The sequence below is a fragment of the Leucopleurus acutus genome (assembly GCF_964270905.1).
Source record: "Leucopleurus acutus genome assembly, chromosome: 16".
Classification (NCBI taxonomy): domain Eukaryota; kingdom Metazoa; phylum Chordata; class Mammalia; order Artiodactyla; family Delphinidae; genus Leucopleurus; species Leucopleurus acutus.
Genome location: NC_139158.1, coordinates 26,589,422 through 26,607,438, shown reverse-complemented (window position 1 = coordinate 26,607,438; position 18,017 = coordinate 26,589,422). Strand labels below are relative to the sequence as shown.

At 46.1% G+C, this 18,017-nt stretch overlaps 3 protein-coding genes across 4 annotated transcripts in view; 2 read left to right on the top strand and 1 right to left on the bottom strand.

The window, feature by feature from the left end:
* Positions 1-2,491, bottom strand: part of PARN (poly(A)-specific ribonuclease) — a 168,633-nt gene extending 166,142 nt beyond the window's left edge. For both annotated transcript variants that reach the window (XM_082857709.1, XM_082857710.1), the window contains exons 1-2: positions 2,393-2,491; positions 1,912-1,989 (exon numbers count right to left, since the gene is read on the bottom strand). In XM_082857709.1, the coding sequence (XP_082713835.1) occupies positions 1,912-1,989; positions 2,393-2,411 (97 nt within the window). In that variant the 5' untranslated portion in view covers positions 2,412-2,491. The remainder of the gene's footprint in view (positions 1-1,911; positions 1,990-2,392) is intronic.
* A 3,083-nt stretch (positions 2,492-5,574) lies between these two features.
* BFAR (bifunctional apoptosis regulator) overlaps positions 5,575-18,017 on the top strand; it is a 29,489-nt gene continuing 17,046 nt past the window's right edge. The window contains exon 1 of the mRNA XM_082858075.1: positions 5,575-6,414. The gene's annotated coding sequence lies outside the window, so the exon portion shown is untranslated. The remainder of the gene's footprint in view (positions 6,415-18,017) is intronic.
* LOC309973383 (tricarboxylate transport protein, mitochondrial-like) lies at positions 14,792-15,709 on the top strand (the record flags this gene model as incomplete). Its single annotated transcript, XM_082857607.1, is given in 3 exon segments — positions 14,792-15,418; positions 15,421-15,432; positions 15,434-15,709. Coding segments are annotated over 3 exon segments (915 nt in total).

The following is an 18,017-nucleotide window of genomic DNA, read 5'->3' as shown; positions in this document are numbered from 1 at the left end:
AAGGATGTGGAGAAAAAGGAACCATCATGTACTATTGGTGGGAAGGTCAACTGGTGCAGCCACTATAGAAAACAGTATAAAGCTTCCTCAAAATACTAAAAATAGAACTAACATATGAGCCAACAATTCCACTTATGGATATTTATACGAAAACAAAAATTATTTTTTCTTCAATAATTCTAATTCGAAAAGATATATGCATCCCTATGTCACTACATCATTATTTACATCATTATTTACAATAGAAAAGACATAGAAGCAACCTAATTGTCCAAAGATAGATGAATGGATAATGAAGATGCCATATATACACACACACATATATATATACACACACAGACATACATATATACACACATACATATATAGAAATATTACTCAGCCATAAAAAATAAAACCTTGCCATCTGCAACATGGATAGACCTAGAAGGTATTATGCTAAGTGAAATAAGTCAGAAAGAGAAAGACAAATACCATACGATTTCACTTATTGGTGAAATCCAAAAAACAAAACAAACAAACAAAACAAAACAAAGACATTGATACAGGGAGTAAACTAATGGTTGCCAGAGGGGAGGGGGTGGGTGGAAAGGCCAAATAGGTGAAGGGGTTTAAGAGATACAAAGTTTCAGTTATAAAATAGATGTCACAGCATAGGGAATATAGCCAACAATAACTTTGTAGCTAACAGATGGTAACTAGACTTAGCATGGTGATTTCATAGTGTATAAAAATATCAAATCACTATGTTGTACACCTGAAACTGATATAATTGGTCAATTATAATTCAGTAAAAAAAAAATTAGGTTTCAAAACAGTCATGATTTAAGGAAACAATCTCTATGACTGAATAAGTTTTGCTGCTTTCAAAGATTAATGCATACTCAGACATCAACAAATACTGATGCGCATTATTGTTAGAGTACAGTCTTGGTCAACAGTTTGGAGTAACATCTACACAACAAAGGTATACTCAAGGTCAAGAGACAATTATTTGCGGTGAAAACTCTTAGCTTTCCAGGGAACTGACTCCAACTAGAAACTGCACACTTAATTAAAGCCAAAGATTACCTGCAGCACGGAGTCCTTTAGAAAGAGCTGAAGTCTTACAAACATGTTAAGCTTGTAGCAAAAGTGTTATCTATACCACAAGTGGATATCTTTGATCCAAAAGGAGAAAAAGAAAAAATCTTGCAGTTATAACTGTTAGTAAAGTATTAGACACACATGCACACCCATGCCAAGGCAGGCAATGAACACTTCCACTAATGCCTAAAGGAATACCCTCATTTATCTGCAAAAGTCCGACTCTAAAGTCGGTCACAAAGGACAAATATTGTATGATTCCACTTACAGGAAATGTCTAAACTAGTCAAATTCAGAGACAGAAACAGTGGTTGCCAGAGGCAGAGGGGAGAGAGGAGTTGGGAATTATTGTTCAATGGGTAGAGTGTTTCAGTTCTGAAGATGAAAAAGTTCTGGAGATGGATGGTTGGAGATGGATACACAACAATGTGAATGTATTCAATGCCACTGAACTTTAAAACGATCAATTTTATGTTATGTGTATTTCACCACACGTACAAAAAAGCCTGACCCGAACTCCCAAGCTGTCTCACACACATCCAACAGTTTTTATGCAGCACCAAAACCTTAATCTCTATCTGCAACCCTGAGAGGTCTAACAACCACAAACCCAATCACAAAACCCACCGCACCGCACCTCACCTCTTCCGTGCTTTCGAAACGTTTAAGAGGAAACGTGGAGACCCATGCAACTTGCCCAAGGCTACAAACAGGGAGGAGCGGCCAGCAGGCAGAAGTCCGGGGCAAGGGAGCAGGGGGTAGGGGTGCAGGAGTTTTGGCTATGCACTGCAAGGTGCCAGCCTCAAGCTTGCAAGCGAGGGATACCTGAAAACTCCCCATCGATGGCGAAGAAGTCCGCCTCCTCTATGGCTTGGTACACTTTGTGGAGATTACTCTTAAAATCTGTGGAGAAACCGAGAAGAGGCTCAGAACCGGTGGCCTAGCTGCTTGCCCACGGGCTACTAGGTTGGGAAGGAAGGAGGGCCCGGGGAATTCCTACGTCTCCTAGGGCGGAAGGACAGGTCCATGAGGGGTGCACAGACAGGGGCGGAAAATAAGCCCCGCGGGGGCACGAGCCTGAGAGGGATAAGGCCCTGGGGGTGGCCGGGTAAGAAGGACGACAAGGCCCCGAAGGGTGTATGGGCCAGAGAGGAATAAGGCCCCCCAAGAGGCGCAAAATGGGAGCAAACCCCTGAGGGGCTGCCTCTGCCCCAGGCCCCGCCAAGCAGACCGGCCGTGTTCCGGGCCTAGCAGGCCGGGTGAAGGGGGCCGCGGGTACGCGGGGAGGTGCACGGCGGACACGCACTGCTCCTGATTATCTCCATTTTGCAGAGTGGCCAGGCCCGCGGCCCCGTCCGGCCCGCCTCTGCAGTTCCACTCGCGAAGTTCCACCGCCAGCAGCGCAGGCAGCAGCGCCGGAGACCGCGGGGATGACTTCCGGAAACAGCGCGCGCCGGCGCGCCGTCACGTGTGCCTGCGTCATGGCAGGGGCGGGGCCAAGGCTGGGTTCCTTTCCCGGGACACAGGAGGGGCGTGGCTATCAAAGTCCTTCAAGGCGTGGTCTAACTGGTGAGGACCAGACTTGGACAATTTACTTTATTTATTTATTTTTGGCTGCATTAGGTTTTCATTGCTGCATGCCGGCTTTTTCCAGTTGCGGGAGCGGGGGCTACTCTTTGTTGAGATGCGCGAGCTTCTCATTGCGGTGGCTTCTCTTGTTGCGGAGCACGGGCTCTAGGCACGTGGGCTTCAGTCGTTGTGGCACATGGGCTTAGTAGTTGTGGCACGCGTGCTCTAGAGCACAGGCTCAGTAGTTGTGACGCACAGGCGTAGTTGCTTCGCGGCGTGTGGGATCTTCCCAGATCAGGGCTCGAACCCGTGTCCCCTGCATTGGCAGGCGGATTCTTAACCACTACACCACCAGGGAAGCCCGGGCCATTTACTTCAGAAGTTTGCGTGACATGACATCCATCCAGTTGATGAATATATATTTCTTGAGTTCCAGTTATGTGCCGGGCACCCTAAAAGGAGTGGGGATACAGTGAGGAATGAAAAAGACAAGCTCCCACTGGAGCTTAACTTGAGGGAAGAGGGGAAAGTCAGGCAGGAATCGAACTTGCCACTTGGAAACCCAAAGTTCGCTGTGAAGAGAAAGAGCAGGGTGCTGCAATAAGAATAATGGAAAAGAGAGTTACTTACAGAGGTGACGGGGAACGCAAACCTGAGACCTTTATCTACTGCACTAGCTACTGGGAGTACTACGGTGGGCAAAACAGATTAGGTCTTGCCTGATGGAGTTTTACGTTGGTTTGTGGTTTGCAGTTGATTCCCAGAGCCTACGACACTGCTGACACGTCGAGATGCTCGATAAACGTGGGTTGAATGAATGAATTCACCTTGGTCTTTCACAAAAGCCTACTATGAAAGTTGGTTAGAAGATCTGCTTTCAAAGGCTAGCTCTGCCATTTATTAGGTCTGGAATTATTCAATCTTCCTAAACCTCGATTTTCTCATCCACTAAATAGGGTTGAGGATCAGTGGTGATAATGTATGTGAATTGTAAAGCACTGTAAGAATAAATGTAAGATATGATCAGCGTTCTGACCTGCTGTCACATTTCCCTGCATTCACACCTTAGGTTTCAGAGAAATACTGAGTATGAACCACTTGTGCTTTTTGAAAAGAAGATAACCATTTTCTCCCAAAAGAAAATATTAAGAACCCTAAAGAACAAGTAAGAGTGTGACCATATTTTCCCCACCAGGTGCCACAAGTCCATTTTCCTCTACTCATTGAAAGGAAATTTATATATAGTTAATTAAGCCCTCTATTCCTAGTGTGAGCAGCGGAGAGTAAATGTGAAAACCAATATGACAAGTAGTCAAACTTCAAACTTGAAATATCTCTCTGCCTTCTAGTATCAGCTTTAAAAGTCCTAGATGGAAAGTACTGGTCACATATAGCCACTTAAATTTAAATTTTAAGTAATTTAAGTTCAATAAATATCAACTTACTGCAAAGCTACAGTAATCAAAACAGTGTGGTACTGACATAAAGACATAGAGACTAATGAAATAGAGAGCCCCCAAATAATCCCTTGAATAAATGGTCAAATGATTTGCAACAAGGATGCCAAGACCATTCAGTGAGGGAAGGATACTCTTTTCAACAAATGGTGTTAAGAAAACTGAATATCCACATGGAAAAGAATGAAGTTAGAACCTTACCTAACACAGTATAAAAATTAATTCAAAATAAATCAAACATCTAAATGTAAGAGCCAAAACTATAAGGGTTTTAGAAGAAAACATAGGGCAAAAAAGCTTCATGATGTTGGATTAGGCAATGATTTTTTGCTATGACACCAAAAGCATAGGCAACAAAAGAAAAAGCGATGAATGAATTACATCAAAATTAAAAACTTCTGTGCATCAAAGGACACTATCAGGAAGGTGAAGAGGCAACCCACAGAATGGGGAAAAAAACTTGCAAATCATATATCTGATAAAGCGTAAATATCCATAATATATAAAGAACTCCTACCACTCAAAAACACAAAAAGAAACAATCCAATTTAAAAAGGACTTAAACATTTCTCCAAAGAAGATATAAATGGCCAACAAGCTCATGAAAAGACGCTCATCATCACAAATGCAAATCCAAACCACAATGAGATATCATTTCACACCTATTAGGTAATAAATTGGAACTTTGTGCACTGCTAGTGGGAATGTAAAATGGTACAGTCACTATGGAAAACAGTATGGTCCTTCTTTAAAAAATTAAAAATAGTATTATCATATAATGCAGCAATTCCACTTCTGGGCATACACCCAAAATAATTGAAAGGAGAGGTTTGAATAGGTATTTGTACACCCATGTTCATAGCAGCATAATTCACAATAGCCAAAAAGTGGAAACAACCCAAGCATCTATCATCAGATGAATGGATAAACAAAATGTCACGTATACCTACAATGGAATTTTATTCTGCCTTTAAATGGAGGGAAATTCTGACACATGCTACAAAGTAGATGAACCTGGAGGACATTTGCTAAGTGAAATAAGCCAGTCACAACAAGACAAACACTGTATGATTCCACTTATATGTGGTACCTAGAGTAGTCAAATTCTTTTTTTTTTTTTTTTTTTTCTGCGGTACACGGGCCTCTCACTGTTGCGGCCTCTCCCGTTGCGAAGCACAGGCTCCGGACGCGCAGGCTCAGCGGCCATGGCTCACGGGCCCAGCCGCTCCGCGGCATGTGGGATCTTCCCAGACTGGGGCACGAACCCGTGTCCCCTGAATCGGCAGGCGGACTCTCAACCACTGCGCCACCAGGGAAGCCCCGAGTAGTCAAATTCTTGAACAGAAAGTAGAATGGTGGTTACCAGAGGCTGGGGAAGGAACTACTGGTAACTGTTGAATGGGTATGGACTTTCAGTTTGGGAAGATGATAAAGTCCTGGATGGTGGTGATGACTGCACAATGTGGATACAGTTAGTGCCACTGAACTGCACACTTGAAAATGGTTAAAATGGTAAATTTTGTTACGTATCTTTCACGGCAATTTTTTTAAAATATGCTGATACCTATTGCTAGACTGTCCTCCAGAAAATGAGTCATACACTCCTGGCACTAGCACAGAACATTACCAATCTTTTTACTCTTTGCCCATTTGATTGCTAGGGGAAAAAAATCATCCCAAATTATCGATTTAACAATCTCCAGCCCAGTGATTTAAAACAGGTAATCCTCATGAATTCTTAACGAACCAAGACGCTGGGAAAAAAAAAAACAAAAAAAACGTGGTGATAAGAAAGTCACGTTAATTCCGATTCTTCTTAATACTGCAAATGGAAATCTAGCCATGGTTCTCTGATTTTCTGCATAAAATGTAAAGGCAAAAAAAATTGTGGCGAGTACAGTACGGTCTTGTAATATAATTTTAATTTCCGGGCAAAGCTGTTTCCTGCAGATACAATAACAGCCACTCTGGAGGATCAAATACACACAAAAGCCTCGCCTTCTCGGTGTAAAGCCCTGGCTCAAGGTCTGTGCGTCCAAGAGTAAGGGGCGGGACCGGCGGTAGTACGCCTGCGCGGACCTCCCCGGCCCAAGAGTGGCCTCTCTAGGCAGCGGGGAGGGCGCGGGGTCGAGGGGGTTAGGGAACGAGCGCAGCCTCTCCTCTATGGTCGCGGGCCGGGGGCACTCTCCTCCGCAGTCAGGCCTAGGTTATTTCCGGAAGTGCAGCCGTTATCTCTTCCTTTGCTCACGCTGGGTTCCAGGCGGGCGTCGATGGCCAGTTCGGCCCCGGGATGAGCGCGGCGGTAAGCAGCGGTTTGGCGGAGGATGGCCAGGGGGCGGCCCGGGCTCGATTTGGGGGCGGGGTGTGGACCGCGGATGTGTAGGACGGACTCCGAGGGGTGAACGGGCTTTCTCCTCCCAGGCCCCGGGCCTGAGCAGCCGCGGTCCTGGCCTCGGGGAGTGGACTCCCGCTTGGCCAGCTTCTCCATCCCTTCCCGAGAGCCCACCTCGGAACGGCCGGTCTGTTGGCCTCACCTGTGTTCCCTCCAGGGTCAGAGTCCGAGCCTGTAGTTCCAGAATCAACCTAGGGCGAGAGGGAGGGGACGTCGCTTCCACACACCTTGGAGGGAGACGACGGGGCGCCCGCCCCCGGGAGCGCGGGTCGCAGCCTACGACAGCGCGTACAGAATTGACCAGGCTTCTGATAGACGCCAGACTGGGCTTCAGGTCTGACTGGCCGGGCACGTTCCGGCCCCAAGGCTGAACGATTGCTCTAGTTTTAAAAGAGGGTAACGGACGCACAGAAAGGGCAAAGTGAAATCCCGGAGTCGCAGTCCCAGCTCTTGTGATTCTGAGCTCACGGCTCAGAAATCTGGACTTATGCAAAAGGAAGTTTTCTTTAAAAAAAAAAAAGGCAAAAGAGAGGACATGTCAAGCTGGGGATGTTTGGCGGGCAGAAGGCGGCCCCCCAACTTTGGTGGGGAGGAGGAAGAGCCAGGTGCTGTCATGGTCTGAACAGTCCCCGTTGGGTCCTCCCCACCGAAGCCCGTTGGTCGGTCCTTTGTAGGTGGTCTTGATGTCACTTTCTGAAACGTCAATAGAAAGGAGTTTTGCTGTCTTCCCTGGACGCACCCCAGAGCTGACGCAGAGTGCACGTGTGGGTTGGGTTGTTTTGTTTGTTTTTGTCACAGCTATTTTGTAAACAAGCCAGCCTAGGGATATACAAACCCATATCTCCATAAACTTGATGGAAAAATTGTGCTTCTCCAGGGCAATTCTGTCTTTTTTTTTTTTAAGCTCCAGTATTTGGCACTGGTACTATCTACATAGCTGGCACTAAATAAATACCACTATTAATAATTCTATTAATAATACCAATCACTCATACAGCAGACTTTTTGAATATCTATAGATAGAATTTGTCATTTAAGCCTCCTTCAAAGGAGGTGTTATTATCCTGAACTTATAAATGGGAAATAGGAGGCTCAGAGCAGATAAATGTGATCTGGTTTGGAACCCAGGTCTGTCTAACCTTTAAGACCATACTGTTTCAGCCTCTCCAGGGAAATCATAGTCTAGGAGATAAGAAAACATGCACAAATAAAAGTTACACTAGTGCACAGAGGCAGGAAGGATTAATTTGGGTTATGAGGGGAGTTCGTTATTAAAGATTTTCCAGTGACAGTTGAATTGGGTCTTGTCAGTTGGACACTTTTGACCCAGAGATGGTGTGGCGCTGTGTCACAGATGGAGGGAACAGGGTGATATGAAAAAATGCCCAAGGAGCAGGAATTAATAGGTGGGACTAGAGTATAATGTGTGAGTAGGTGAAGAGTAGGAGGTAATCAGGATAATAGTAATATCTAACACTTATTTTGCACTTACTATGTGCCAGGCACTATTCTTAGTGCTGTGCATGCATTAATTCATTTAATCCTGCCAACAACCCTATCAGGCAGGTCCTATTCATATCCCCATTTTACAGATGAAGAATCTGAGGCACAGAGAGGTTAAGTGACTTGCCTGAGGTCACGCAACTAATAATTGCAGGCTTTGGGATTTGAATTCAGTCATTCTGGCCCCAGAGTTCGTGCTCTTAGTTTAAAAGTTATGTTGATTGCAGGGGGGCTATAAAGATTCTTAAATGACAAGCTTATGACCATGGGTTTTATAGTCTCACAGTTGGGAAGGTTTTGAGCAAAGGAAGGACTTGATCAGAATTTTGCTCCAGAAGGATGATTCAGACAGTGGCGAGAGGAGGGACTAGAGAGAAGAGGAAATGAGATTGGAAGTGTTATTTAAACTTGATTTTGTTAATCTCTCACCTGTACCTTGTGTGACACATATACTTAGGCATCTAAGTGTTTATTGGTATGTAACAGCTCTCTAGTTCCCAAACATCCATGTACATAAGAATATTCTAAGGGGCTTGTTTAAAATGAACATTCTTGGGCCTCTGCCAAATATCTTTGAGTTCACCAAACTTCCCAGGTGATTCTGACGGAAGTTCTAAGAAACTTCTGTGAAAGAAGTCAAAGATTTGTGGATTTGATTTTCAGCTACAAATATCTAGAACTCAGCTTTGTGCCAGTAGCTCTCAGGTACAATGATAGAATTCTCTGGCTTGATTCCTGACCTTCAGGAGCTCAGAATTTGGTCAGAGAGGCACTCAACCATCAGTGTGCAAGTCCTGAAAAGGATTCGTTAGTTTAGAATGTGTGAATCGTAACGGGATAGTTTAAAAACAGATAGCTAAGGTATGGGTTACTAGTAACTACCAGTAGTTTTTGATCACTTTCTGAGTCATTAGGCATCTCCAGTGTTTCATACAAGATAGGTCGTTGAATATATGCCACAGAGCAGACACGAAAGAGGAGAGACCAGGACACGCTTCCCTGTGTGCACTTATCTTGCCCACCACCACTCACAGGCAGTAAATCACAGGGTCTCAAATTGCAGGCAGCTCAGTGTCCAGTGAGCTAGCTAGCTGCCTTTGCCCTAGTGATTTCTGACCCTGTCTAGAAAGAAAATCTGTCTATTTGGAGTTGGAAAAACACAAAGTTTTATGCAGGAAGAGCCTGAAATGCTTCTCTTATGTTAATGAAAGCCAGTTTCCGCCACCTCCAAGAAGTACATACCATGTTCTGTTTTATTTGCTATTTCTGACCTTTGCCTTGCTTAGATTTGGACACATTTCTTTTTATCTCATAATCACTAGAAATGGGTGGTCTCTCTTTGGACATTTGATAATGTCTGTAGCGTTCTGCTAGTGTTTATAGTGGTGTCCCGGGGTGGACTGGGGAGGGTGCCAGAAATTGGGATTCACCCAAGCACCCTCACCCCTATTTCTCTTATGAATATTTCTGCTTATTTGTCTCATATGAGGAACAGCATGCTCACCCTAAGAGCCACAAGCAGGAGTTCACATGTTCCAAAATGCAGTGGTGTCAGATTCTAGTTTGGATTTCTCAGCTTCGCAGCGGCCCCTCTATGATGTGACGTAGACCAACGTAGTGTTACGAGGACAGGCTTAATGTCAGACCGTCATTTAAAACGTGGCTCTGAATCTCCTGGTGGTCCAGGGCTTAAGACCCCACGCTTCCATTGCAGGGGTCATGGGTCCGATCCCTGGTTGGGGATCCCGCATGCTGCACAGCATGGCCAAAAAAAAGAAAAAATTGTGTTGTTGTTGTTTAAAAAAACAAACAAAACCTGGCTCTGTCCTATACTAATTAGGTCTCCATTTTCTCATCAGTAAAATGGAGATGATAGTGATAATTATCCTATAAGATTGTTGTGCCTCTCACATTATATAAGGGCTCAGTAAATATCAGCAATTGTAATTACTCTCTGTTGTCGGGTAATACGTAATGAGAAGAAATAACCTAACTAGAGACCCATCTAAAGCCAAAATCTTTTTTTTCTTTTTTTTTTTTTTTGCCGTACGCGGGCCTCTCACTGTTGTGGCCTCTCCCGTTGCGGAGCACAGGCTCTGGACGCACAGGCTCAGCGGCCATGGTTCACGGGCCTAGCCTCTCTGCGGCATGTGGGATCTTCCCGGACCAGGGCACGAACCCGTATCCCCTGCATCGGCAGGCGGACTCTCAACCACTGCGCCACCAGGGAAGCCCAAATCTTTTTATTCTTGCAGTGAACCTGGTAAGAAGTGATTGAGATCATATTTTTCAGGCCGGAATCCCAATAAATTAGCTCTTCAAAGGATTATTCCTAAAACGTTAGGTATGTATTATAGTCACAATCAGTGTTTTGTTGAGTGAAGAGGTAGAACCATAATTATATAACACTGAACCAAACAGCTTGATAATTACACTTTCTAAAGAGTTAACAGTCATCACATAGTGAAGTCTTCAGAAGCTAAGGTATAAAAATTCTTAAACTCAGAATTAATGCAATCTTCTTTGATAAACTCAATAAAAATTATTATATTAATTTTCTTAAATGTGAGTTGAGTGATTAAACAATGAAATAGGTTACAGCAGTGCCCCTGCCTCCTCCTGGAGAATAACCCTCTGGATAAATCCACAGAGAAGCACTTGACCAACAACTTTCCTTCCAGGGACAAAATAGCCAAATTCATTCTAGGGTCTTCAGTTACATAGAATTATTGGGACAGTATATGTGTCCCAGCCCTTTTTTTTTTTCCATGGATTTTCAGATAACTATACCATGTCAGTTAGGTATTTCTTTGGGAGAACATACATAGGGTCATGGTGATAAATATCTTGTGATAATTGTTTCCTATCAGTTGTGCCAACAGACCTAACCCGTGAACATTCTAGAAAAAGTCATCTGTACAGTTTGTTCATATGTGCATATTCATGTCATATTTCACATGTTAATGCTTTCTAAGATTTTATGCCATTTCTTGACATTGCCACTTTAGAGATGGTGTGCTCCTCTGGAAGTAATATCTCTCCAGGTGTTTTAGAAGTTACATCGTCGGGAATTCCCTGGCAGTCCAGTGGTGAGGACTCCACGCTTCCACTGCAGGGGGCACAGGTTCAATCACTGGTCGGGGAACTAAGATCCCACATGCTGTGTGGCGCAGCCAAAAAAATAAAAGTGTCCATGTCTCTTGCAATAAAAGCAAATGGTCATTTCAGTAAATAAATAAGTAAATGTTACATGGTAGAGGAAGTTGTTGGTTATGGGGCATGGGCATGAGAACCACCCACTTAGGGATTCCTTACTTGTACGGATTGGGAAATGTCACCCCCTGGAACGTGCTGTGGAAGAAGGGACCACGTTTATCGAGCACTTCCTGTGTGCTGTGCTCTTAATGCTCAGGACAGTCCTGTGAGATCAGGAGCAGTAACCCCATTGCTTATATATGCTGATGTGAGCCTTGGAGAGAATGAATAACTTGCCTGTGATCTCACAGCTCGTAGTGAAGCTGGGAATCAGAACCTGTCTTCTGATTTTAAAACTGAGATGCATTACACTGTCTCTCAGAACCAGGAAGTAAGTAATAGGTCCAAAAAATTAAAATAAGTGTTTTAAAGACCTCTACTGAAATATTTGATAAATAGGAAACCCCCGGACTCTCACTCATTTTGAGCTAGGTCTGTGAGAATATGGTGAGAATAAAGCTGACTTAGAATTTTTAGACTTGGCCCCTGCCCTCAGGTTCATCCACAGCCTTTCACACACACAATCTACTGAGCCTCTGACGCTAAAGCAGAATAGAAGCGGTAATGTAGAAAATTGTGTGGGAAACCTCATAAGCAATCACTTTCTCAGCAATAAGTAAGCTGATAGAACTCCAGAAGCTTTCTAACCTAAGGCCAGTTAACCAAAAATGTCAAACACTCATCGGTAGACCCTGAAGGCATTACCTTACGGAACAGGTTGTGAAAACACAGATATCCACAGGGGTCAGGCAGCTAGTGGAAATGAGGAAACCAGCTGGGTGAGGACTGCAGCAAACTGGAGCCAGCTGGCCCTGTGTGAAGGGGGCAGCTGCTCAGATTCTCAGCTTCAGCTGATTCTTGTCACACAAAAGGAGAGCCCAGTGTTGCCAGATCTTCTGATTTTCAGAAGCAGCCAGGAATCTGGGTTTTTATGTGAAGTGAGATTTTTTTAAATGCTGGCACCAAATTCAATAGAAAAGAAGAGAAGAAGGAAGATGAGGAAAGAAAGAGCAAGAGGGAGGGAGAGAAAGAGAAGCACCACGTGAAGAAAAAGACTAGATGTCGCCCCCGAGCAGTGGCTACCACTGTTGAGACTGACAGGTCGCGGAGGATGGCTGCTCTTGACAGTAATGCAGCCACACTGTGAAAAGTCTCACCTGGGCTCATTACAGGCACTCTAGGAAGCCAGGGCAGTGGGTACTTTAAGAAAGCCCTTATCCCACTGGATAAACAATGATTCTTAACCTAATTTGGGTCTTGGTCCCCTTTGAGATCAGATAAAAACTATAGATTTCCTTCAGGAAAACACTCGTGTGCACAAACACAAGCTTGGCAAGTGATTTCAGAGTGTGCCCTGACACCCTGAAGTGCCAATCCAGACATCAGTTGTGCAAGACACAACTTCAACTTTCAGAAACTGCAGCTCTTCAGAGTGACTCAGTCCAGGGGTCTCGCCGTGCTCTTCAATTATGTGGTGTTCCAGCCATCATTTTATTTTATTTTTAAATTTATTTATTTATATTTGGGCTGCATTGGGTCTTTGTTTCTGTGTGCGGGCTTTCTCTAGTTGCAGCGAGTGGGGACTACTCTTCGTTGCGGTGCACGGGCTTCTCATTGCGGTGGCTTCTCTTGTTGCGGAGCACGAGCTCTAGGCACGCGGGCTCAGTAGTTGTGGCTTGCGGGCTCTAGAGTACAGGCTCAGTAATTGTGGCGCATGAGCTTAGTTGCTCTGCGGCCATGTGAGATCTTTCTGGACCAGGGATTGAACCTGTGTCCCCTGCATTGTCAGGCAGATTCTTAACTACTGCACCACCAGGGAAGCCCTCATGTGTTGTTTAAGCACAAACCAAAGTGTCTCCATGTGAACAGGGCACTGGGAGTGGGAATGGAATGATTCTTCTCGCCCCTGTCCTAACCACGTCCCCCAAGCCTTCTCTGAGGCTTTGCGACGAGGTGGAAAGAGCAGTAGGCTGCGGGTGTGTTCTAACACGTGCTTCCTTGTGAAGGAACTCAGCCAGCGAACCAGCTCCAACCTGCTGGTGTGTGTGCCAAGTTTGTAGAGAACAGTCATAAACATCCTCAAAGGAACATTGGGCCTTCTCCTCAAAGAAGCCTTTAACCATTGCCAGTGCAGGAGGGTGTGTTTATCCAAGTCAGAAGGCCACAACTTGGAACTCTAGTATCTGAGCTAGTTTTTTATCACGTAAGAGGCACTTTCGTCCTCTAAAAGTACTGCTTTCTTTAATGGAAAGAACCCAAATACTTACAGACAGAAGTAGCAGAAGAGATCAGCTGAATTCAGTTAAGCTGTGCATTCTTTCTCTGTTAACTTCCAGTTTTTGAATTTAGGGTAAAATGAAACGAGCAAGATTCCTAAGAAGTAATCAAAGTCCATGCAGTTTCTAGATTGTCAAAGACAATTAAAACACAGAGTTAGTGGCCACCTCAGCTTTTCAAAACATGACTTTTTAAAAAAAAAAACAGATCCTTAATGTTTTGTTCCCTCTGCATTTTTTTAAAGTATTTATTTATTTATGTGGCATGCAGGGTCTTTCCTTGCGGCACGCAGGCTTCTCTCTAGTTGTGGCACGCGGGCCCTAGAGTGCACAGGCTCAGTAGTTGCGGCTCGCGGGCTTAGTCGCTCCACGGCATGTGGGATCTTAGTTCCCCAACCAGGGATCGAACCTGCGTCCCCTGCATTGAAAGGCGATTCTTAACCACTGGACCACCAGGGAAGTCCCAAAACATGACTTATAAAATACCCTTCTGATGTCTGTGTGTGATTTGTTTTCTCTCATGAGAAATAAACTTTCAGATCTGGTAAACTAAGAATTATCAGTGCATTCTAGTTTTAAAAGGTTAATTTGTGAGAAATTAATTTCCATGTATGTTGTCATTTCAAATGACTCCGAGATCCATACACTTGGCCTCCCCCTTAACTCCCAGCTCCAGTTTCAGATCTCCACCTGCTCACTAGACAGTTCTACCTGGAGATCTGGTCATCACTGCAAACTCGACTCTTCCGAAATTCAACTTACTTCTCTTAAAGCTGGGCTCCGTTTGTTTACAGTGACTCATTTCTATCAGCAGAACTGTTCTTCTTCCCCTGTTCTAGAACCTAGACAACATCTTTGATCATTCTGCTCTCTAATCACCAAAGCCCATAAAGGATTTTTGTAACATCTCTTGGATAGATTGATCCCTTTCTTTGCATTTTCATGTTTGCCACCTTAATCTCAGAAGTGACGGCGCCTCACTTCTACCTTGTCCCCGCTCAGCCCGCCTTCCTGATGAGATTTATCATCCTCAAGGACAGCTTTGCTGATCTCAATGCCTCCGAAACTTTTATGTGCTCCCATCTGCCCACCTCTCATTAACCAGTCACGCAAGACCCTGTATCAGACCTGTATCTCCAGGTATATCACTCACTGCTCCCCAGGAAACACCAAGAACAGCGCCCAATTCAAGCCCATCTCTTCTAACCCCTGTTAGAAGAGAGGCCGCCGCCGGGCCCCCCACCCCGCCCACCATGGCCACGCCCCACACTCTGGCGGCAGGGGCGCCCGCACCCAGGAAGGCCACCCTCACACACCCGGGGAAGGCGATCCTGGCAGGCGACACAGAAATCTGCAAAACCTTCCCCACCGAGCACGTGAAGACGCAGCTGCAGCTGGACGAGTGCTTGCACCCGCCGCGCTACGAGGGCATTGGGAACTGCGTGCGGCGGACGGTCCACAACCATGGCGTACCGGGCCTGTACCGCGGCCTCATCTCCCTGCTCTACGGCTCCATCCCAAAGGCGGCCGTCCGGTTCGGGATGTTCGAGTTTCTCAGCAACCACATGCGGGACACCCAGGGACGGCTAGACAGCACACGCGGGCTGCTGTGCGGCCTGGGCGCCGGTGTGGCAGATGCCATGGTGGTCGTGTGCCCCATGGAGACCATCAAGGTGAAGTTAATCCATGACCAGACCTCCCCCAGCCCCAAATACAGAGGATTCTTCCACGGGGTCAGGGAGATCGTTTGGGAACAAGGGCTGAAAGGGACCTACCAGGGCATCGTGGCCACTGTGCTGAAGCAGGGATCCAACCAGGCCATTCTCTTCTTCGTCGTGACCTCTTTGCACAACTGGTACCAAGGGGACAACCCCAACAAGCCCCTATGAACCCTTCTGATCACTGGTGTGTTTGGCGCCATCACAGGCACAGCCAGTGTCCGTGGTAACACTCCTCTGGACGTGATCAAGACCCGGATGCAGGGCCTGGAGGCGCATAAGTACCACACAACGTGGGGCCGCGGCCTGCAGATCCTGAGGAACGAGGGCCCCAAGGCGTTCTACAAGGGCACCGTCCCCCGCCTGGGCCGGGTGTGCCTGGACGTGGCCATCGTGTTTGTCATCTACGACGAGGTGGTGAAGCTGCTTAACAAAGTGTGGAAGACGGACTGAGCCCCGGGGTCTGCACATGGGCTTCCCCCAGCACCCTCTTCTCGCAATTCCAGTGCAGTCATGCCAAAAGGCCCCCTTCCCCTGTCCTCGCAGTTCATGGCTCAGGGCTGTCCCCTGTGGCCATCGAGTCCATGTGTCCCCTGTGGTCTGTATGGCACCACCATGGTGTCCATGTGTCCAGCTGAAACCGGGTGTTCCTCTGGCCTGTGAATCTGTGCCCACTTGTCCACGTGCTTACTCATGTGCCTGTGTTTCATGTTTCGTGTCCTGTGACCCTGTGCCCCACTTCCCGGGGTGCCCATGTGGCCTGGGTCATGGCCCCGTACCCATGGCCTGGTCCCAGCCCAGTGCCTTCCACCCTGGGCGCAGGGGCATCACCCCGGCCTACCACAGCTGCCTCCGGGCCTCAACCTGGCCTCACTGCATTATAGGGGCTGCCTATCCCCCTGCGTCTCCCACCACTGGCCTTAACCAGCCCTTGGGCCCTCCCTCTGCCCCAGACAGGGTGGCACCTGCCACTCTCAGGACCACCCTTCCAAAGCAGAATAAACCGGATCCTGTTGCAGCCTCCTGTCCCTGTGTCAGCCTGTCTGTGGGTGGGCAGTGGTGGTCACGCCTCTGCCGAGGGCAGGCCCACTCCTCACCCGAGGACACTGTCGGGGCCAGGCAGGCTGGTGGGCAAGCAAGCTGCAGCCACAGTGTCAGCCCTCTGGGAGGCCTGGCACCAGGCCAAGGAACATCTGGCCTCCATCCAGGCCTTGCCTGTGGCCTGGGGGCAAGATCCTGCAGGGTCAGCTGGAGGGTGTGTGCTTGGGGGTCACCTGGTAGGCAACATTGAGGGGGCAGAGGAGAACTGGTTGGGCCTGGAGACAGTGCTCTCGGCCTCTTGTCTGCCCTGCAGCCTGGGCCCAGCCCAGCTTACTCCCTAATGGTTTCCCTGTGAAATGGTCTGCTTGAGGGGCACTGCTTTGGGGTGACCAATTTCTGGTCTCCTGAGACTCTGAGCAGGAGGCCCTTTCTTAAAAAAAAAAAAAAATAATAATAATAATCCTTCTTCCAACACTGAATCAAGATGTGCTCATGAATGTACTTAAAGTGCCTGCCAGTGCCCAGCTCCCCAGAGATGGTCAGTAGCTAGCAATGGTCCAATTATTATTTCCTGGGATAATACTGTCCACATGGTAGTTGTTTAATCCATAGTAGCCAAATAAAGGAACTACTTTGCCAAAATGATGATTCCTTTTTCTAAAAACCTATACATATAAGATCTCCTACTTCCTTAGTAATTTGAAGAGGCTGCCCAAAGGGAAGAAGTTAGAAAATGTTTAAATGTTCCTAAACATACAAATAATGAGCAAATATGATTGCTTTTTATAATTTTCTCTATATTTTTTCAGTTATCGTAACATCATTTTCATTAAGAACAGCTTGGTGAATACAGAAAACCAAAACCAAGAAAATCACGATCCTCCCCCACCCAACCAACTACTAATACTTCATTGTATTTTCTTCTAGTCTTTGTTTATAGATTTGCTTGTTTAAAATATAGTGTTATCATGCTCTATATAAAATTTGTGCCCTGTGAAAGGTGATTAAATTCCCTGAAAATCAGGGAAATTACTACCATTTATGGTCTGCTTACCATATGCCAGACACTTTACTTGCATTCTCTTACTTAACTCTCAAAACCTCCCAATGGGGTAAATACTATTACCATCCCTATTTATATATGAGAAACCTGAGACTCAAAGAAATCCAGAGCGCAAAGCTAGTAAATGGCAGAGCTGGGGTAAGAATGCAGGCACCCCAGCCCAGGGACCTGTGTTCTTAACCACTGCCTGCGAAGAGCCCTTCTCTGCGTGACCAGTGTCGGTGATCGAGAGCAATTTACCTTCTTGCCTGTTAACAACAGTGAGATTGAGAAACTCTTCCCCACCAGTGCCTACGCCATGCTAATTCCAGTAACAATCTGAATAATCATTTCTTTAGCCCCTGTTTACACCATCCACCACCCTAGTTCACTATCTCTAACTCTCACAAGAAGCTTTGAAGGTTTGTGTACTGTAAGCACCATTCCACAGCTGAGGAAACAAGGCTCAGAGAGCCCAGGTAACTTAGGCACCATCCCGGAGATGGAGAGTTGAGCTTCTGACTTCATGGCACCATCATACTGCTTCTCAATAAAAAACTCCCTTAAGACCCAGATAAGGATGAGAAGAGAATGGTCCTTAGCCATTTGCATATTAGTGACATTAGTGTGTTTCTGTGGCACCAAACTGGTGGGATCCAGAAGGCAGGATGTGCATGT